This window comes from Phasianus colchicus, chromosome 1, assembly GCF_987193195.1.
Source record: "Phasianus colchicus chromosome 1, bPhaCol1.hap1.1, whole genome shotgun sequence".
NCBI classification, from domain to species: Eukaryota; Metazoa; Chordata; class Aves; order Galliformes; family Phasianidae; genus Phasianus; species Phasianus colchicus.
This window is the reverse complement of record NC_143436.1, coordinates 111,691,311-111,713,657: the sequence shown is the minus strand read 5'-3', so window position 1 is coordinate 111,713,657 and position 22,347 is coordinate 111,691,311. Positions and strand designations below refer to the sequence as shown.

Below are 22,347 nucleotides of genomic sequence, written 5' to 3'. Positions count from 1 at the left end.
CCAGCCATTCCTCCCCAAGCCTGTAGGGTTGCCTGGGGTTGTTGTGACCAAAATGGAAAGAAATTACCGACTTAACATTCAGGTAATAAAAGACAAAATTTGGCTTCAGATTTTCAACAATATGTTTGTCCTTTGCTCAGTTTTGTTGCTTTAAAATTATTTTTTAGCTTCTATTTTCAAAAGTATTTTTCTTTACTGTGTGACAAATAGAAGGAGACTGTGACTAATTCTGCAGACAGCAGAATCAAACACCAAGTAAACTGGAAAGAGAAGTTCTCTTCTTTCCCTCTTTTAGTTCTAGCAATCCTGTGAGGGTTTTTGATGTTGTAACAACGTATAAATAAAACATTTACAGGAAAAGTTCCCAATTATTCTCACAATGCTACACTATCCATATAACTGAAGTTTCTATGTGAGTGCTAGGACTGAAATCTCATGACTTTTTTTGCCTTTCTGAAATAGTGGTGTGAGATTTTACATGGCGTTGCTGTAGGCTTTGATCAACATTAATAATTATTAGGTGGTCAGTAAGCTTTTACACAATTGTTTATGTCTGTAATTAAATTGATAGGAATCTTCAGCTTTGCTCATGTAGCAGTTGAAAGCAGCCACTAAGAATATTTCACCTTATGTACTAATCCCATCTATTAAGCAAAAGGGCTTCACAGTGGTTTTAGCTGTAGATTTTAAAGGAGTGACAGATATAATAGTACAATGTTAATTATTTTGGAATTGCCTAAATATGAACTCTGACAAAAAGCAGAAAATACTGTCTATGAAGTTATGCTCTGTGTCAGATTTCCTTCAATAAAAATATGAATTACAAAAAGTACTTACTAGAATGTGCAAGTACTGGTGATGTAACTGGTATGAAGGGCCTGGAAAAGTTTGTATTGTACTCATGTGTGTTTAATTAGTAATAATATGCTACTATAGGATGAGGCCCTTAGTGCTGGTTAGTGGGATGAGCTAAGTCCTGTTGTGACATTGCAAACCACTGCACTTTCCTGGATCACCACCACCACTCAAGCCTCTTTTGTCTGCACATAGCAAACAAGTAAAAGAAAAATACAAACATAGCAGTATCTCTTTACGTCACTTTATTTCTAACTGTAAATGTCAAACAGATTAATGATGAAAGAAATTGTCGAGAAATATTAGCACTTTCCATTGTAAGGTATTGTTTTTTGATCATTTTAATTCTAGCTGATTAGATGTAATTACAACTGTGCTCCTTTGTCAGGGCTTGGATTCTGGATTGCATTAAGAGCTGCAGGAGCCATATAAAAAGGAGCGTGTGGGCTTTATGGCTGCAAATTCAATTCCACAGCACCTCTCACTGCTTACTGATGGCCACTGATGCAGTAGATTTAATAATCTATTGCTCTTGTTTCTAACTACTTAAGAGCCTAAGTGATCAAACTCGTAGCAGTGCAGCAGTTAATGTAGCTTATCTTCTGTTGCAGACTAAACTGAGTTGCATTGCTTTCCTTTCCTGCTATATGAAGATATGCATGGAGACTTGGAAATCCTGCTGATGGCAGATTAACTTAAGCCATGTTCACTTAAGAATGGGATGTGAGGTGTGAAGGCTGTTAGGAGTAATGTTATTTCCCTCTTGTTTGGAAATGGTGCCAGTAGGATAACAGGCAGCTTTATCACAGTTGTGAGAGATAGCAGCAGCCAAGCTGACCTCAGAACAGGGCAGAGAATTCCAACCTGCTCCTTTTTCTCTATAGTTGTTTTGTATGAGACCTAGCACTATGTTCTGAGTATCATGATGTGTGCTGTAAATGTTACAGGAGCTGCATTCATTCATCTTCCCTTTTCGTTGTCCAGAGCATTGACTTACATGTTGTCATCTTTGAAAAATAAATAGGAATTGATAGCATCAACTGTAGCATTTTTTAAAGTGCATTAATCCTGTCATTACAGCCACTGCACAGCTTTTAAGATGTTCTGCATAAAAGGCAGGGTAGGAGAACGTCACTGGAAGGGTGAAAGGATATGTGAGACGACTTCTGACTCCAGAACTTTTCAGGTGCATCAGGGTCATCTTGGCTGGAAGTTTGTAGTTCCGCAGTTGAGTGTTATTCTTCACTGTGAGGGTGGTGAGGTGCTGGCACAGCTGCCCAGAGAAGCTGTGGTGCCCCATCCCTGGAGGCTGGATGGTTGGATGGGGCCTTGGGCAGCCCAATCTAGTGCACGGTGTCCCTGTCCATGAGTGGGTTAGAAGTGAAGTTCCAACCCAAACCATACTACAGTTTTAGGATTGGTTTGCCTTGTTAACATCCATGGCTTTTTTTTTTTTTTCTGTATGCTTTCTACCTTTAAGTAGAAAGATTCCTGCTGGCAGTTAAAAGAAAATGGAAATAATTCTGAGGTAAACCCACTGGCACTCTACCTAGCTGATAAAGAAAATTATACCTACCAAATCATAAAAACTCTCATCAGAAATGTGGAAGGCAAGTGTGATAGCATCTGCATCAAGCGTTTGAAAGCAGAACCTACCTAGCTCAGCAGAAGTTGCTGGAGGAGAAGGTTTAGTGTCGAGAAAATCCTTTGCATTGAGTGTTAGTAGTTGCTAGTCCTGGAAAGTGGAGATGCATTTGGAGCCTCAGGGTGCCACATTCGTCCAGCAATCTGAAGCACCTAAAACTGCGTTTTGGCCTAGGCACATTATCTGCACAGACTGGCAAAGCTGCCATTTCTCTGTGTAGCATCCTGTGTCTTACAGCGTCACATCAGCACTGATGTAGCTGAGGCGCTTGGTACCTGTAGTCAGCCCCCCCCTTTCCTGATGGTTTTCAGATTTTTCAAGTTCCTGATCATACTGAAGCTTCTCATGTTTGCAGTAACTTATTGGAATCTGTCTTGAGAGAAACTGGTGGGATCAGCAAGCTGGAGTCATCCTTTTCAAATACAGAGACTTCTCCAACAAATCTCGTTTTCTCCCTGTAGAAAAGCTGAGAGTGGTTTAATATGTAACTTGTTTTCTACGCAGCCCCAAAAGAGGACTAATGCACCTCCTTATTTAGGGGCTGATAAATTAGGAAAAACAGTTTTGGGGAGCTTTTGAAAATGTAGCTGAAATGAACGATGTGTATTTCTATTGTGTGATTTACACGCTGAAGTGCAGTGTGAGTGTAAAGAGCAGCAGTCTTGGTTTCAGTTTGTCAGAGGTGTTACGTTAGATTTTTTTTCAATTCTCAATTAAATATATTCTTTTTAGTTGCAAGACCGTAGGCGGTCTTTGTTAACCCAGAAGACAGCATATGGGTTCTGTCCTTTGTCAACCTGAATGACCGTAATAAAAAACGAAATCGCCTTCTAAGAAAAAGAAAAAGGGCTTTGAGGTTGCCCAAATGTCATTTGGAAACAAGTTTTGAAGAGGTGCAGGTGAGAGTAGCATTTGGCCCATGCTATCCTGTGTTGATTTATGCTAAGAGCACAGTTTATGGCCAAATTGTAATCTGGTGCTGTTGACTTAAACCAAAAAAAAAGCCAGATGTCTTTCCACTTGTGAATTCAAACTAATCAATCAGGATTCCTAAAGGCAGAATGAGTAGAAAAGCCTGTGATGACATTTTAAGAGATGAGCAGTCTTGTTTTTTCACAGCAGGGTTTCCATTTACAGGCCAGCAACGTCCGGTTGGATGAGGCCTTGGGCTTCCTGACCTAGTGGTTGGTAACCCTGTGTACAGCAGGGGAGCTGGATGATCTTTGAGATCCTTTCCAACCCAGGCCATTCTGTGATTCTATATTTGTGATTCTGTGATCACGCTGCCTACCACCTGTGGCAGAAAGCAGCAGTCCAGCATAGGAAGAAGCATGCTAAGCTGAGTTGTGACTACCTGTGCTTCCCCTTTTTATACTTCAAGCCTGCTCCCTTCTTTTAAGTGCTTCAGTAGGTGTAGTCACTTCCCTGTAAGAGAAGAGAGAATGCATTGGTTCTCGTTGTGCATTAGCTATGTATTACATCTGTTCTCGTCTGCTGTAGAAATAGGATAATGCTTCAAAGAGAATGGCCTAAGCTGTGTGTCTGTTTCAGCTGACCGTAGGATTGGTGTACATAAGGCCTGCGTTGCACAACCAGTGGAGCACATCCTTTGACGTTGTTTCTACTACAGCCTTTCTTTTTTGTGTTTCCTGTTGGCCCTTTTACTTGTCAGAGCAAGCAGCTGATCTGAAATCATCTTGTGCCCTGCACGGATTATCACTGTGAACCTGTTGTGTAGATTGTATGCACATGTAAAGCCAAATCCTGCTTTTGTATGTTTCATGTAAGGCATCTCACGGAGTTTGATGAGCCTTTTAGGTGGCATATTTTTCTACAGGAGTGAAATATGTAATCCTACTGTAGAAACAAGGTTTTGTACAACATTGTTTTGTAGCATTTGAGACTTGTTTCTGTCCTCAGAGTATAAATGATGAGATGACACTTCAGCATCAATACATGATGGGCATAAGTAGCAAGAGATAACAAAAGGTGCAAAGAAATGAAAAAAATCACTTCTTTTTCCTTTCAATTTTAGGCTAATGCTAATGTCACTTTACAATGTGAGTATCAACTTGAAAGGCTTGAAGTACATCAGTGAAAGTCCAGGTTTTATTCCTTTGCTTTGGTGGCTCTTGAATGGTAAGTTGCTCTAAGAACCTTGTAAATTGTGGCTTCGGGGATTGTAGATTGTGGGAATATGGCAAATACAAAATAGAAATTTATGTCTATAACATGACTCTGTAAAGTTTTTGTCAGATTAAAAGTTAACAACAAAGACACACGGGGAGGAGGTGTGCATTTCCCACAACATTTCTGATACTGTATGTAATATTCCATTAATATAAAATTTATGGCCAATATTAAAGAATGGTGAGATGTTGTGAAGTGCATTAGAAAAGCCACCTGTATTTTTGTATATCAACTTTAAAACCTGAGTGAAACTAAGATCACTGAAATACAAGGGAAAATGTAACCGTGTTCTGAGACATCTGGCAGAAATGCTCTTTCAGAGGCCTCAAATCCCTGTGTAGGAGCCAGCTGAGATTGACGTTGCTGGCGTGCGTTGGAACTTGGCTGGCAGCTGTGTGCACAGCTTGTAAGGGACAGTAAGGGCTGCAATAACTACAGAGCCATGACACTGTCCTGCATGTGAACTGCAACTAGAGTTTGCTTTGTCTTGGGTTTCTGAGGTTACTGTGGCTTGTCCATGAGAATATTTTTGGTATTCATTTCATAGTATCAGGGAGGTTAGTCATCTTGGCACTCTGCACTGCTGTGCAAAACCCTGCTGTAACACAAGAAGTAAATACAAAAGGTAGCTGAAGTGGCAGAGGTTGCATCTGCTTTTTCAAAGAACTAAATTCATATTGAAAAGCTTTGACTTGGGCTTGTAAACTGGAAGTTGTTTGTATTTCCCACAGTTCTCTCAACTATTTGAAGGTAGCCATTCTTTTCACTAAGGAACTTACTGCTTTGCACTGCCATAGACTCTTCTGCGATCTCAAAAAATGAAGTAATCCTTGTTACGCTGTTGAAAAACACCTGTCTGTTTTTACAACTTTTTAATATCATTTGAGAAAAATTATGTTCTCAGAGAGTACCCTGTGTACTATCATCCTTTGTTCTGCTGTATGTAGAAGTTGAACATATGCTAGTTCAGATTTTCCTTTACTTTGTGTTTGGCTAATACACGTAAGGTTTGCTCTAGTAAAACAAACAAGCAAGCAAAAAATAACAAACCAAAATTTCAAAAACCTTGTCTAAATGTGAGTTCCCATGTGTGCCCCTCTAAATTTTGTGATAAGATAAAGAAGCTGATCTTGTTTGATGCAGTCTTTTGTTTGAAGGAGGCTCCCAGGTCATGCAGGAGTATAAAACAGGGCACAATTATAAATAATTTACTGCTGTTAGTGGCAATAAGAAATTTGAAAGGCTGCTTTACATTTTGGTACTGTTAATCGTGTGTGGCTGGGTTGTGGAAGGAAAAGATGGGCCTGGCTAATTCCTTTATGTTTTGATAATAAATTTCTCCAGCTACAGCAGAGGAGGAAGATGCTCAGATAACCTACATTTGCTAGTTCAGATTTTTGACTTGAGAGGAAGTCTGCTTACTGTCAAGGGAGATGGATGACTAGTTTGTATATCGGATGAGAGGTTGGATCCAAGATGCAGTCTTGTTCTAGTCATTTTGTATGAGATCGCTGTCATTTTCTCTACATTTAATCAACCTCTGAACTTCTCCAGAATTCAGTAGCTTTCTCACGCACTTGCTTCTCTACTGTTTCTGCAGCCAGGATCTTCACCTTTTGCTGGCCTCAATTAGATTATAAACATCTGGAGTTGCCACAGTGTAAAGCCTTACATTTTTTTTCCATGCAAGAGAACTGAGCAATACGGTTTGCTCTCAATGTCCCGTGTATGCTGCTATCCGTCCTACAGGAAGCTTCTTCAAAGATTTGTTTTGGCTAAGGCTTGAGAGATGATTCAGCTTTCCACCGTTCTCTAAGCCTTTATCTGCACTCTCACTAAGAGAGTCTTCTGAAAGCATCCTCTGACTTTTTTTTTAATTTTCAGAGAATCTTGTTTGCTGTCACCAATCTACAAGTGTCCACGGCCTCAGACTATACATCAAGGCCAATTGCTTGTATACAACAGATCAATCCCTCAAGATCTTTCTCAGAATTTTCAGTCACTTCCCAATCTTCTTGTCCCCCAGGGAAGAATGTCCTCATTAAGTAAAGTAAAGAATAAACACACAGTATCTTGATTTTCTTTATTCTCCCTTGTCATATCTAAAGCAAAAAGTGATTTGATTCAGATTGTCTGCCTGATTGACTTTTTTGAAATATGCCGTGACATTGAACACATGGATGATAAGAGAAAGGAGGCAAACCTTGTAATGATTCCTAGTGGAGAAAGAATGTTAACAACAAAGAGATTTTGTCTGTTCTACTGTCTTTAGAAAATTTGGATGAGCCAGAATGTCTTCACATGCACTAAAAAGAATTCTTAATAGCTCCTTCTGCTGGAGGCTATACTGAAAACAGGCGAAAAACAAATGCTTGACACACTTTCTGAAGGTAGTGCAGAATTGTGCTTAGCACTGTATGACATAGACTGTTCTTTTTCTCTTTTTCTCCCCCTTATTAAGTACTGCCTGAAAGGTGAGGCATCCTTTAATAAGCAAGAGTGATCACTGAAGAAAATAGTCCCATAGCTATGCAGCTGTTGTATTCTTGCATAGCTATCACCTATTCCTACCTGTATCTTCCCAGCCTGGTGGGAGCATAAAATATGTGGATGATGACTCAGATTTCTGTCTGTGAAGCAGCTTGTGGAATTAGTAGGTTTCTCTTCTTGTGGAGCACCATTTGTGTGTAGAGCAGCTGTTGCTGTCTTGGAGGATATAGGCAGCTTTAGTTTTCTCCATCTCCATCTGCTGTCCCTGTGTTGATATCTTGGCTAAAGGTTTTATGTAACTTTCAGATTTCAGGAAGCTCTGTCCTCAGCAGTAGAAAGAGAAGTTATATAACTTTAGATGGAAATCCTCTTGAGATTTGTCAGTATTTTTTTGCTGGTGCTTTACTTCTGTAGATGCATTAAGACTTTCAATCTGCCATTTTTTGAAGAGGCAGACTGAGACTTTTCCCTGCAAAGGATCTTCGGAAGAAGTTGGAATCAGCTCAGGTGTTACTGGTAAAGACTAAATTTGTTTTTCATTTTTAATCATACAGAACATCTACAAACAAGTGAGTGCTGGAGAAAATTGGTCTGGGCTCTTCACTTTTTTTTTTTTAACTCATGCATCTATCTTATTTTTCCTTTTTTCTCTTTTTTCTTTTTTTCCATGTATTGCAGTTCTTGTTCTTGTTGGACATATTAGAGAGGTGGAATTCAGAGAGACTGTGTCAATGACATTTCCCATCCTTGCTAGGAAATTGCTCCAGGTACTTCATTAAACAAAAGACAAGAGACATATGACTAATCTTAGATCTCTCCCTTCAGTTTCCTCCACCACAGTTCCATACGGAAATCTAACCTTGTTTATCCAAATTCTTTGCAAATGACGGTCTCTGTTATAAATGTCTATATGAAGCACATTCTCATTTTGCTGCCTGCAACCTTCAGTATTTACTTTTCAGGACTAACCCTGTAGGCTTCTAAAGCCTTGTTTTTCTTTTTGGATTGGTTATAGCTGTCAGAATTTTGGAAATTTAGGTTAAATGCATGGCAGCGTGTTATTTAAAAGACATCTGGACAAACAGAGCTCTGCTATTTATGAATCAGTGTCTGTATTAAAACAAATTTTGGTTGGTAAATCGAAACCTCAGTTACCAGTTTTTTGAACTCTCAGCAGTTTCATATTCTTTGCGCTGTCTTAAGAAGAGGATTACCCCACTTGTCCTTAAAGAACGCATCCATTTTCTTAAATGGAAAGATGTCAGCTCTGACACAGAAAGTCCCTGAACCACTGCTAGCTGAGAAGCTGGGAAAATGGCTAGAGGAGGTCTCACTGAATACTTGCCCTTTTCCCCTGCTCTTCTCTAAGAAGCAGATTCTGTTTGTCTAAATAGAGCACTTGCTGAGCCCTGAGAAGCTGTCATTACCATCTGAGGAGGAGTTTCTCGACCAGATCCTCCTTCATAACATCAGAGCCGTGCAAACTGATGATCTCCATCCTGACTAGCAGTGGTTTTCCTTTTGTGAATAAACGTAAGGAACCTTAACTCTGGTGAATGCATCTGTCACTGTAAAGCACTAGTTTGGTCTCCTGTTGATGAGTGGCTATTCTGGGAGTCCTCAGATGCCCAAATTAGGATTGATTGAAGCTGGGGAACACACCTAACAGCTCACTCAGGAGTCTGTCAGCTGCAGGGCCACATCTGTGTGAGTTCCTTTTCACTCTCAGCCCTTTATGTAGCAGTCAGGCAAATTGGGTCTGCATTGGCTGCGATGGTCTCCCTCCTTGAGTCTCCCTAAGGATTTCCCTGGTAAAAGTATGACAAGCATGTATCTGCAGGGGAGTGGGGATTTCTGCTGAGCTGAACTCTGTATGTGACCGTGAAAGCAGTTGCTTGGCCAGGGAGCAGACTGAAGCAAATCCAACTGCTCTGCAGGAGCTGGAGAGAATGTTTTGCAGAGCAAAAATGCATTTGCATCCATAGGAGTTGCAACAGCAAAGCTGTTCTTTTTACTGCCACAATGTTCTCCCTTCTCCTTCCCCACATAGTGTCTATGTTGCAATACCTCTTGGCTCTTGGACTGATCAGCATTATGAAAGTGTCCGGAAAACTGCACCGCTGCAGATATTGGCTCAGCTCCACCAGCATTAGCACTGTGGAAAGATCTTACATGAAACTAGCTGTGGCCCTATCTCTCTATTAGACCTGCTGTGAACGTAGTCAGTCTGACAGGTTCATAAAAAGGAAAGGGAGAGGTTGTCCCTTTATGCTAGAATCAGACAGTGATTGAATTGAATTACATTAGCAGCAGTAATGGGAAGCTTTTGAAATATTGCTCTCGTACATAGGCATAGCTGTAAACTGCTTGCTGGTAATAAATCTTACACTCAGGTGGCCAGGGAATGGTACGGGCACGTGTAAATGGAGCTCATGCAGCTCAGAGCCAATTGTAGATAAGCTGTTTAGCATTGATGTAATGCAATTACTTAAATCCCGCTGTAGGGAACAGTTCATCTGAGAGCATGGTGCTAATGACAGATGTGACTAAAATCTGTCCACGTTATCAGTTGCTTTTGTCAGTGACTGAAAGCCAGTGACATCAAACAGTGGTGCTGGCAGCTCGCAGAACGTCAGCAAACTCCAGCAGCTTCAATACCTTGTTAAAATTGCATCAGCGCTTTGTGATGGCGGTAGGCTTACGCTCCGCATGTGATCCCCGACTGAGGCAAGCAGCTTGATTTCTTACCCTATTGCCCAGAAATAATGACTGTAGTTTTGAAGTTTTAGTGCAGGAGATGTGTGTGTTAGTTGTTGGGAGGATATGATGCAGTGATTTGATTGCAGCTGAGGCTTTTTTTTTTTTTTTTTTTGTCTTGTACAAACAAGATGTTACTCAGCTAGTGTAGGAATGACTAAATCTGGAAGCTATTGAAATACACAGTGCTGAATAATGAAGATTCCTCACATTTCTTGTAACTATTCTCTAGATGGGAGTTTTAGAAAAAAACTAGAGGGAAGAATAAGATCTCTAAGGTTATTTTTAAAAATCCTCTTAGAAAACATGAGTATCTGTAGTAAGTACTATTCTCAAAATCATATGTAATCTTAAGGAAGTATATTCTGAGGCGTATGTATTTGTTTAATTCAAGGCAACTCACAACAGCGCACAACAATGGAAACTGGAGGTTAAATGCATAGTATGTCATCTTCTGGTGCAGAATCATTTCCTTCCTTGTTAGAGTGAGTCAAGCTGTTGGGCTTCTCTGGCTGCTGCTGAAGATTCTTCCTAGAACCTCCTCACTTATTGGAAAATGTTGTTGCTAGTCAAGCTGGAGTTCATTTCCTGATCTCCTACAGGTCCTGACTTTATTACCTCCCTGGCTATTACTTGGTTCTTAATCAATTCTTTACTTTGTACAGCTTTTAAACTCTTGCAGATAATAGTAAAGTAAATGCATGTAACAGCACTAATAATGAAGCACTATTTATCCAGGGATATATAAGATCTTACATACATGAAGCTTCTCAGCAATATCGCAAATCATTGCAAGTATTAATGTCTTTATTATGTGGAGGGATAATCTCACACAGAGGAAGACTGTAATGAGCTACATAGATTTCACTCCCAAAAGCGTCTTTCAGCCTATTTGGGTGTGTTTTATTGCTGCTATTTCCAGTGAAGAAATGCAGAATAATTCTAAGTACAAATAAAGGGGGCAATAAATACAGAAATAAACACATAAAATTAAGAATTTTTTTTAAAAAAGACTGGCAGGCATGAAGATGAAAATGAAAGGCATTGGAAGGAAAAAGCTTTTAGTCATGTTTTCATGAGGTCAGCATGAATCAGAAAACCAAAAACTTGCACCCAATTTTTTTCCAAAGGATTTATTGAATTGTTGCCCTGCTGTCTGTGAGGCTGAGCTGCAGCATTTCTCCATGGGAAGTTATGTCTCCTTATCACTGTTGGAGCTGATGATGGAAAGGGATTCCATGGGCCCTCAGTCCAGGACCAGCAACAGGAGCTGTTCTATGAGAATGGCTACTTCTGTGGTGGTGCAGCACTGACCATTGCTGGATTTTTTTTTTTTTTTTAAATACTTACTCAAATTAAGTTATCCAGTGTGCCCAGTGACTAAGGATACTCTTGCGCAAAGTAGCAGAAAATGCATTCTGTTGTTTAGTTTGAGGCAGTTGCCGTATCTTCAGATTATACCACATTCTGCATTTCCCAGGAGAAAGTAGAATTCTTTTCTCAAGAGGTTTGCACTTTAAATAGCGAAGAAGATGTGGTAGAAAATAGCTACAGATCTCATTTATTGAAAGAAAATGGGGGGGAAAAAGAGAGACTGGCTGTCTTGTGGGGATAGATCAGATGTCACACTTTTTAATATTGTTCTTCGACGATGTGACAGTGGGAATTGCTTAAAAATTCCCATTGAACAGGCAGTCTCATGCTTAAAGCCATAGTCATTTTCACTGTCCATCTTATTCCATTTTCTCCCTTGGATGCTTTCACATTTCCCCTTATGCTTTAATGGGTAATTCTCCTCACCCCTTTTCCAGGTTGTAGGTGTCGTTATTAAATAAGCCAACAAATAAAAGAATTTGCCTCAGCCCACCAAATGTTTTTCCTTACAACTCAACACAGTATGATTTGTTGCTGTACCACATTTATGCTCCTCCAGTGAGTCTCTGTGGTCATTTCAAGTACAATGTGATCGGAACTTATTTCTCCCCAAATTCCAGCACATGGCTTTATTAAAGGCTGGCTGAAGATTGTGCATACTAACAATGAACACATAAATGATGTATGGCAAATGGAACAAATAACTTCTTCAGCCATGAAACTGTATTATACATTTTCATTTGGAATATGCAGAATAGAGAATTGCAAAAATTTTGTTTTCTATGAGACGCTTTTTGCTAAAATTATAAGCAAGTAAATGCAAATGGACTGTTGTGAACAATGAAAAGATAATGCTCCTAATGTTTGAGTAATTAAAAATGCATGTTGTGTTCCTAACAGTAGAGTTGTTATGTCTTCTTAGCTTAAGCCACTCAAAGGTCTTCCTTGGTAAATTTCTCTGATGCAACAATGCCAATCTTCAGTACCCATTTCGCTTTCATGTAGACTGATTTAAACTGAAAGGTTGATGCATCGTTACCAAGAAAGTTTTGTAAAGATTAATGTTGTATTGAGCTTTGAAGGAATCAGAAGGCTTATGTAAAAAATTAAAGGAAAGCCTTATGTTTTCCTGCTGATTTGATTAGTTGGTCTGTTTGTTTCTTAAGTCTAATTAGTCATGGGATAGAGCTTGTTGTGCTCTTACATTGGATTGCATCCAACAGTATATCTTGGCTACTGACTGAGTAAATTTGAGCTGATAAATTCCCTTATTTGTAGCCTTTTCAACATCTGAAAGATAAGAGAGAGGTTTCTGGTTGTCTGTTCCTCGCAAACACTACTGAGTACAAGCTGCTGAAGAGGGCAAAGTTGTTGTTTCAGGTTCCTTCTGGAGCCAACTAGGCAGCACCAAATGACATCTGCAAATTATGACACTTTGGTTATTCCCAGCCTGTGTGTTGAGTCGTGAGAAATGGCAGCATACTATTTTTTGGGGGGGGCTCACTTCTAATAAGCGGGATTCTTTCCTCTTCCACTTCTAGACCCGGATACAGAAGTTTGTCTTCATGTTCTGCGGCTCCTCCAGTCTGTGATTCTGGAGCCAGAAGTATTAGCCAAGTCAGCCTGTGAGATGCGTGATACTTTGCCATTTCAACGTATCATTACACTGTCAAAGAGCCGCAATGCGGAACTGCAAGCACTTGCAAAAGAACTACTTGAAGATCTTAAAATACTTGAGTATGAAGCATAGAAGAGCTCTATGACACCAACTGCTTATGTCTTTCCTGTATTTCTGTGCTGCGGGAGTTATTGGAAATTGTCTTGACTGAAAAATTCTCTACATAAGTTTCTCTGACAAAATTTCTTTATGAAATTAGGCAATCCAGGTATAATAATGCTGAGGAAAATATGTTGGGTTGTAAATGTCCAAGTTGGCAATCTGGTAGAGATGGGAAAGGCTTCATTTCTAGGAGCAGAGTTTTGTTGATGATGGATTTCCAAAGTGCTACAGGTTATGTTGTCTATTTATCACATACAGGGAGTAGAGTGGTCATCTCATCCGTTGATGATGTATTGTTTATTGAAGTAGTAAGTAATCATTTCGGTCCATCCTTAAGAATTATTATACTGGAAAAGAACTTTGTTGCTTTTCATAATTCTGTGTCAGAATGCATCCCAAGTTCTAGTTTTATTGATGTTATTGCTCCTCTCTTTTTGCATTTTAATAAAATAAATTTCAAATTCTTTAGCATGTGATGAATTGTTTTTGAAATTTGCATACAGACTCACTGGAACTGCAAGTCAATCCATTTTATGGCTGCCAGGCATACTAGAAATTGAGGCATTGTTTTTTTCAAAAGCCCTGAAAAAAGGATATTAATTACTGTTGATTGTGGTACCCAGTGTGCAGAAGATGCTAGAATTAACAGCTTCTCTGTCATGAGCAGCATTGCATTCCCTCAAAACTGTGCTGTTAGAGCTGCTTTGTATAATCTGCTTACCTCAGTGGTACATGCAGACATTTGTGTGCTTTGTACTGGTAGAAATTACATGTGTATTTTAGAAAAAGTTGTTGTCCATTTCTTTGATGATAGAAACACAGCCAGTTAGGTGATGCTATTTGAAAGAGTAGCAAATGAGAAATGCAATGCTGTTGTATCAAAATACTAAAGTTATGGCACATCAACTGTGTATCTGACATACCAACAAAATACAGAGTGGACATCTTTTAATCCAACTGTACAGAAAACATAGGATTTAAATATTGTCTAAGTATAGGTGTGAAAGAAACTTCCATTAGGCTTTTTGCAGAATGATGAATATTCACAGTTGGAAATGTCATATACCAGCTTAAAATTACTGGAAGTAATTGGCTTAAGCATTACAAACAGGTAGCTGTCTGATTTAGGACTGTTTCACATGAAGATACAGGGCTCACGCAGAAGGGTTGCATGGGGTTCTGCAGTGTCTGATTCAAGAGTACACTGAACTTGCCAGGTGCCAATTTTTGGAAGACTTTAAATCTTTTTAAAAGAGTGCTTTCTTTGGATTTGTTTTCTTAGCTTGCTATCCTAACTATATCTCCTAGAATTTAATCCTAAAAGGATCAGAGTGATAACCTGTAATTTCCCAGAACATCAACTCATGAAAGTGTTCAGTTTTAAGAAACACTATGGGGTGTCCACTTTTAATTTAATGGATATCTGTTCATGAAAGTCTTTCATCAAACTTTTGGAAGCCAATAAATAGCATTAAAAACTAGAAAACTAGGTCAGTGAGAAGAACTAGTGAAGCCTCACATCCTGTAGATTTGAGACTTTCCTTGAACACCTTTCTGTCCCTTCCAGCCCTTCCATTATGAAACCACATCCACCCAACTGATTGCATGGAGTGTGCTAGGTGAGGGTGACGTGGATGCTCATGGTCAGGTTAGTAACCTGTGGCAATGGGCTGTCAGGCTGCTGCCAAGGTGGGCACACCTCACTCTGCCAGCTTTGCCTTTAGAAAGTTTTTATAGAGATTTCTACTGCTGCTTACCCTAACTGTTCATGGAGCTTATGGGAGCTTCTTTGAGAAGTCATCTCCTCTGTCAGATTTGCTGGGAACTGACGAACAGATTCAAATGATATAAGAGGGACTGGCAATGCAATTGCACCTCATTTCCCTATGAAATCAGGAAAATAAAACAGTCAGGACTTTTCATTAGTTGTATGTCCACTGAAAACCTCAATTGTGCTCAGCATTTAATAGCCAAGTTAAAATAGATGATTCCCAGCAGGCTACTCAGATCTGATGATAAGTTTTTAATTGTCTCTCAGATGCTTTATTTTTCAGGCACAGCTCACCAGGACCGTTTCTTCAGAATCAAGCCATCAGTGATCCAGCTACCTTAATAAGGTCATTTTTTTTTCTGTTCTGAGGGTTTTATTTTGCAAAATGGATGAAAAAGAAAGACTCACTCCATCTGTGAAATGTTTCCAAGTTGAACATGGAGCACAGTTGATACTGGCATGGTGCAAGACTGGTTAACATAAGCATTATAAATCTCAGGTTCTATTTTGCTGAAAAGTTTCAACCTGAAACTGAGAAACTAGGAAGTTTTACTGGTTTAAAACCAGAGTTCAGTGCATGGTTTGGAAACGCTGGGTTTAAAATGTTGTTTTTTCTGCATCCAACTGAAAAAAAGATGTGATTACTCTGAATAGTAACTAATCAGCCTCATCACCAGCTTGCAGGAGAAAAGGCAGTTCAGACAGCCAAAGCAGCAGTTCCTGTAGCCCTGTTCAAAGTCTGGAGTTATTCCATTGAGCATTTCCTCCATTGCACAATCTCAGAGTTCCAGTGAAGAAGAAAATACAAGTTTGGTGTTGGATTGAGATTATCTGAGTTACTCTAGATTTATAAGTGATTTATAGATTTATAGCTGAAAGTAGAATTTGACTCTTACGTTAAGCTGTCCCAAAAGATTAAAAATCTGTTTTAAAAGTCTTTAGAAGAAAACGCCTGTTTACTTCACGATATCAGCTGCACAATTAAAATTGAACTTTACTCCTTTGAGTTTTATATACTGCGTACAAAGCTGCTGAAATTGCGTCAGTTCACTGACACTCCTGGGAAATGCTCACTTTTCTTATTTGATGCTGATGATTGACGCAAAGGAGAAAGAAATGAGGATCCCCTGAACATATTGCCTGCAAGTTAAGAAATTCAGCTATACAACATCCTGCCCCACTGTTTGTTTGTGGAGGTTTTTAGGTAGGTTTTAAAAGGAGCTGGAAAACCTCAGTAGAAAAAAGTAAGAACCAGTCTGAAGGCAGATCTGTGACTTTCCTGGAATCTCTCTGCCCTGTGCTGAATGGCAGATGTGGCAGCATGAGTGTCCTTGCATCTCTCAAGGGCGGACTGCGATCTTGTATGAGAATGGCAGCCAGCTGCCTGGTTCCTAAGGGAAACAGATGTGTGATTGCATGCTGACACTGACCTCTCTCAGGAGTTTATGCCAAAGGTGGTGGATTAGAGTTCACAACAGATCATCTTGTTTAAGAGTGGGAAGTAAGCAGTAGGATGAATGGTAGAGGGTGGTGATTTGTTCGTGTGGCCACAAGTGAACTTTCAGATGATTAAATTTCATCTTATTGCACCAATCATTTAGCTACTCCTTTGGGTTAACATTTGCACTTGTGATATGCACTGATTAGCACAAATTGGACTTCAGAATTGATAAGATTTTACAAATCTTGCAAATGCTGTATGAATCATCTCTTCTACTGCTTTCTGTTTGGAAGGATTCTGGAGGTGAGGAGAAAGGAGTTTTACTGGGGAGTAAGAAACCTCCATTTCCTCTGTATTTGCATGCTACCAGCTACAGGCTGTGCTCCTTCCATACACAGCATCAAATGTGCAGCTGCATCATGCCATGTGTACATTGTTCCGTAGGCAATTCTCCTGATACATATGCAAGACCTTTTGCAACTGCTGATTTCTTGTGCATATGAGTTACAAGATACTGCTGATAAAATTCATCAGAAAACTCTTGAGGTCATACAGATTTTAACTTCTCCTGTGTTTTTATGATGACCTTTACAATGTGCAACTTGCTAGGTCGGAAGCTTCAAAAAGACCTTGACCATATTATAGTTCCACATGTAATTTATAGGACTATAATTTTTAGTATGGGTGTGACTGCGGTTAAAGCACTTCTGATGCCAGGTGCTCAATCTCCTTGAATGTGTGTGTTTTTCATTTTCTGTACTGTTTGGCTGCAGTCATAAGAGGCAGTAATCGCTGAGGGAAGGGGAGGTGAGGGCCTCTAAAAGGGCTGGAGAGGGGCAGGATGTAACACAACCTGCCAGTTCTAGATGAACAATGGAGGTCAGGTCCTACTGAGCTCCTTGAGTGGCTATCATGCCACTTAGGTTTTGATTTGAGCTAAGGCAGAGAAAAGGGCTGGATGTTGAAAAAGCAGGTGAGCGTTTTGAAGCTTTCTGCAGAGAGAGGAAAGCTCGCTTTCATTCTGTAGTTGTGTTGCAAATGGTGCCAAAGAGTAAGAGTTACCTTTTATTACCATAAAGCAAAACTGAGGGTGCAGGAAAAAAGCCCAGTACCTGACTCTGCACCCATTTATCCTGTGCAGGGTATGTCATTGTCTGGAATCAGTTTCACAGGACCACAGAATGGTTAAGGTTGGCAGGGGTCTCTGGAGGTCACTAGCCCAAGCCCTGCTCCAGGAGGGACACCCAGAGCAGGGTAACCAGGATTGTGTTCTGGCATTTTTGAACACCTCCAAGGAGGGAAATACTCACTTTATCTTAGCTATAGCATGTTTGAAAACTGTTCATCTCAGTCAACTCCAGGGGACTTGTTGCTGTTGTTCCTGGCATTTTTCCAGCTCTCCTGGAGCTCTCTGGGGCCTTTAGTGAAGCACAAGGATAGGTCTTCAAGAAAGGTTCTTCTGTTTGCTCAGCCTGTGGGTTTCCAGGAACTGCTGGAATGAGGAGGGGGGTGGTAAGTGTTCAAAGACCAAGGACAGTCATCTCTGGGGTATAGTCTCATAGAATCACAGAACCATTTTGAGTTAGAAGGGACATACAAAGGCCATCTGGTCCAATACCCTTGCAATGAACAGGGGCACCTACAGTTACATCAGGTGCTCAGAGCCCCATCCAGCCTGACCTTGGACATCTCCAGGGACGGGGTACCTCTCTGGGCAACCTGTGCCAGTGCCTCACCACCCTTACTGTAAAAAACTTTTTCTTTATATCCAAACCAAATCTCCTCTCTTTTAGTTTGAAGCCATTTCCCCTTGTCCTGTCACAGCAGACCCTGCTAATGACTCTGTCCCTTTCCTTCTTACAGCCCCTCTTTAGAGACTAAGAGATCACTGTGATGGGAGTTCAGGACAAGGGGAAATAGTTTTAAGTTGAGGGAGGGAAGATTTAGGTTGGATGTCAGGGGGAAGTTCTGTACTGTGAGAGTGGTGAGGTGCTGGAACAGGCTGCCCAGGGAGGTTGTGGATGCCCCGTCCCTGGAGGTGTTCAAAGCCAGGTTGGATGGGGCCCTGGGCAGCCTGATCTAGTATTAAATGGGAAGGTTGGTGGCCCTGCCTGTGGTGGGGGGTTGGAGATTCATGATCCTTGAGGTCCCTCACAACCCAAGCCATTCTGTGATTCTGTGAGTCTGGATGCTGTAGGTTCAGACCAGACATGTGCCAGAACATTTAATTAGAAGTGGAATAACTATGAGGTGAAACCACAACTGTGGCAATAGAAGAAAGTCAGAGGAAGGGTCTTCAGTCTGGTCAAATGGAGAAGTAAACCAAGGGGGTGCTAAGGGGACAGGCAATGCTGGTCCTGCTGGCGCTGTTCCCAGTGGAGCTTGATTGGTCTGGCAGAGGGGATGCAGAAGATGCTGCAAAAGAGACATGTTTTTTTGTGGAAGTTCCAGGCAGCTGTTGACAGCACTTGGAGGAAACACTAGGGCAGCTTTCTGTCAAAAGGACAGCTTGACAGGCGGGCAAGCCGCCTGCAGCATTTCAGGCCAAGCATCCCCTGCCTCTGCGGCACAGACGTGTCTGCAGAAGATCGTAAGAGGAGGCTTAATCAGCCCAGCAGAGCTTAGTGAGGTCTGCAGCACAAGGCAAGAGACTCCCGCTGTGATACAAAGCCAAGGGAAAGGAGGCAACATGCTACTTGGAAGCAGGCCCAGCGCGAGCAATAAAGACAGTGAAAGCTTTGACGGCAGCAGCTGCAGGCAGGGCAGGGCAGCAGCATGAACTGAGGGACAGACATCTGAGTGGACGCTCCTTGCTCTTCTGCCCAAGCTGCATGACTTTTGACTACAGGGAGGGAATGACCAAAAGCACCAGAACTTCATTTGTGCCAAAAAGTAGCACTAGTGTTGTACAAGATGTCTTTACTGACTAACAAACCTGGTGTGAAAGATGGTTTGGTGAGGAAAGGCTCCCCTGTCTGCTCGCCCCCAGGAGGCCCGCTACCTTGCTGCCACTGGAGATGTGCAGGCAGAGCTGCTCACAGCTGGCTTTGCTCCATGAAGTGATGCTGGTGAGCCCAGAAGGGTCACAGTGGTTTCCCTCAGGGCGGGCTCAGTCCCTGCCCCTTTGGTGCCTGCATCCCTTAAGGTATGTCCGCTTGGTCATCCTCACAGTTCACAGCATGTTTCCTTCAGCTTGTGAGGAACAAGGCAAGAAGAAGCCAGTTAAAAACTTGCTTAAGAGTGTCCCCACAAGAGTTTGTTCCTTTTTAATTGAGACAATTTTAAATTCAGATACAGTGTGAACTGGGGCTGCGTGGAGGAGCTCTCGTTGTCTGCAAGCCTGCATTTTATGGACATTGCCTCCAATGTGTGTGTGTGGGCATGCCATTAACGCTTGCTGGATCCCCGGTACACATGTGCAGAAATACATGCACTTCTGTGAGCACTTTTTGCGTTCTGCAGCTTGGCTGAGCACAGCTGTGCTTTGGAAGCTGCAGTGGACGCTTCATGCTGTGCCTGATGCGAAGCAGCACAGAGCTCTCCATGCTCTTGGAAATTGCTCAGCAACAAGAAGCTACCGATAGCGATTGCTTCTCTTCCCAAACATACAGTTTCTCTTCTTTTTATTCCGGTAACAGTTTATTCCTGCAGAGTGATTTTCATGAACATCATTACTACCCTGCTGCAGCAGAAACTTAATCTCTCTGAACAAGAGCAGCTGAGCAGCAATGAGTCACCCTCTGCTTCCAGTAAGGAAGCCCCTTCAGGAAGCCTCTCTAGCAATGATGTCCTGCGCAGCCCTGACCAGCCTCTGAGATATTCAGCCCTAACAATGTTGACAGCATGTAATACTGCCCCGGAAACATTCAGAGATTGCTTGTCAGGCACAGCCAGTGTCTCCAGTACCCAGGCAGCTAATCTAGCAGCAGATAGATCTTGGGTGAGGAAGCCAAGGGAAAGGAGGCACCCTCTTGGCTATCAAAGAAACCGAAAGGCACAGGAGTCATTTCTTGAGCACCAGTGGCAACCTGGCACGCAGTCAGAAAAATTAGACTGCTTCTGGAGATTGTAAAGTCAGCTGAGCTGCTGAAAACAATGGTGCTGCTAGAAGTAGCCTGAGAGAGAAGAGGCTTTAAGGGCAGGTTGTGAGCATGAGGGCACAGTGGAACTGATACGTGAGTTGCCACAGAAGAGCATCTTTGGAGTACTGTACTGAGCCTGTAATGAAAAAGGCTTGGTATCCCAGAAGCCTTTTATCCCAAGGTGATTCACATTTTTCAGGATAGAGAAAGGGAGAAAGTTCATTGGCCATTAATTTTTAATTATAATGGAGTGTTCTGTAGTGATAGATAGTTTCTACTGTACTGGCTGTCCATAGCATGCAGTGGCTCACTAGAAACCTACTCACTGATAAGGCTGTCACAAGAGGAGTACAGAAGAGAGTAGAAAATAAAATACTGTTACACAATCAAAGCATTTCTGTTCAAGCACTCTGCTGCTACTAAGTCATAGGTTATTAGACCTGCATTATAGTTTCTTTAGGCACAAGAAGGTGCTGCAGCTTGTGCTGCAGAGTGCCAGAAGATGCTGCCTCTGTGGTTCCTGCTGGGGCTTGCGAGGCAACCTTCCAGGATGAGGTAGGGCTTAGCTATTGGGATGCTCATTTGGGACTCAGAAGACAGCAGTTTGGTTCCTTAGGCAGCTGCAGGCCTTCTGTGGACTGGAACGCTGAAGGGCTGAGCTTCTATCAGCATTCCTGATTTCAGGGGGGATATGCTGGAAGATTTGGTCTTCCAAATTTGTTTTCTTTTCATGGGATCTCCTTCCTTTCTGTTTTAATCTGACCACTGTTACTTGGGTTGCAGAAGGCTTTGGGGTAAGTATCTGAAGTGGCTGGCAAATACCAAGGGGCTGTCACCTCACTTGATGGCCACAAGTGATAAGGAGGCACCAAAAGGCTGCAGCTTGAACAGTGGGTGGTGGAGGGCAGAAGAGAGAACCTGAAGAGTTGCAGACTCCCAGGTACTGCTCGCAGCCTTGGTTGGTTGGGTAGGTGTGATGTGGCCTTTTTGCATGGATAGTGACTGCTGCTAAGAGGATGAGTTGTTGCAAATTCCTCAGAGTCCTTGCCATCCAGGAGATGATGCTCCTGCCAGGCTACAGAGGAATCATTGGAAAAATAAGAATCATAGAATGGCCTGGGTTGAAATGGACCTCAAGGATCATCTAGTTTCAACCCCTCTGCTAAGTGCAAAGTCGCCAATCACCAGACCAGGCTCTCCAGAGCCACATCCAGCCTGGCCCTAAATGCCTCCAGGGTTGGGGCATCCACAGCCTCTCTGGGCAACCTGTTCCAGTGCGTCACCATCTCTCAGTGAAAAACTTCCTCTTTACAATCTCTCCTAACTTGGTTTAAAAACATTCCCCCTTGTCCTATCACTATCAACCCATGTAATCAGCCATTCTGCCTCCTGCTTATATGCTCCCTTCAAGTATTGGAAAGCCTCAATGAGGTCTCCCCAGAGCCTTCTCTTCGCCAAGCTAAACAAGCCCAGTTCCCTCAACCTTTCTTCATAGGAGAGGTGTTCCAGCCCTCTGATCATCTTAGTGGCCCTCATTGTGCTGCTCCCACCTTCCTGCAGCCCAGCTTGCACCCTGCAGTCTGAATTTGGGCAGTGTGAGCTCTGGGGTGCTCATGCTGTGAAAACAGGCTGCAGATGCTGAGAAGAGCAGCCCCTATATTGCTAGAACTGGTGTTTCTGCTGTCAGCACTGTAGAAATACTCCATCTCCGTGCCGCTCACCCTTCCAGATGGACAGATTCTAAAGTCCTAAATGGGAGAAAAAGAAGAAACAAAGAATTGAAGCAATGCCTTCAGGATACTTTGAGGGAAATCATAAACGGCAAAGGGTATCCTGGCACTGAGAAGATTCAACCTTTAAGCACAGTGACATAGAAAGAAGGATATTCTGTTTATGGAAGGAGTGAGGAGGGAAATTAAAGACTGGGAAGCAAAAAAAAGCAGGTCACTAACAAAAGCCTGT

At 41.8% G+C, this 22,347-nt stretch overlaps 1 protein-coding gene across 6 annotated transcripts in view; it reads left to right on the top strand.

Moving 5' to 3' along the window:
• Window positions 1-13,818, top strand: part of HSF2BP (heat shock transcription factor 2 binding protein) — a 35,586-nt gene extending 21,768 nt beyond the window's left edge. For 2 of the 6 annotated variants that reach the window (XM_090123203.1, XM_090123211.1), the window contains 2 exons: window positions 4,536-4,639; window positions 12,853-13,818. In XM_090123203.1, the coding sequence (XP_089979329.1) occupies window positions 4,536-4,639; window positions 12,853-13,061 (313 nt within the window). In that variant the 3' untranslated portion in view covers window positions 13,062-13,818. Of the gene's footprint in view, window positions 1-4,535; window positions 4,640-7,858; window positions 8,203-10,331; window positions 10,938-12,852 lie in introns of those variants that run through there. The other 4 variants (XM_090123220.1, XM_031594636.2, XM_090123231.1 and 1 more) reach the window with 4 other exon arrangements.
• The last annotated feature ends 8,529 nt before the right edge of the window (window positions 13,819-22,347 follow it).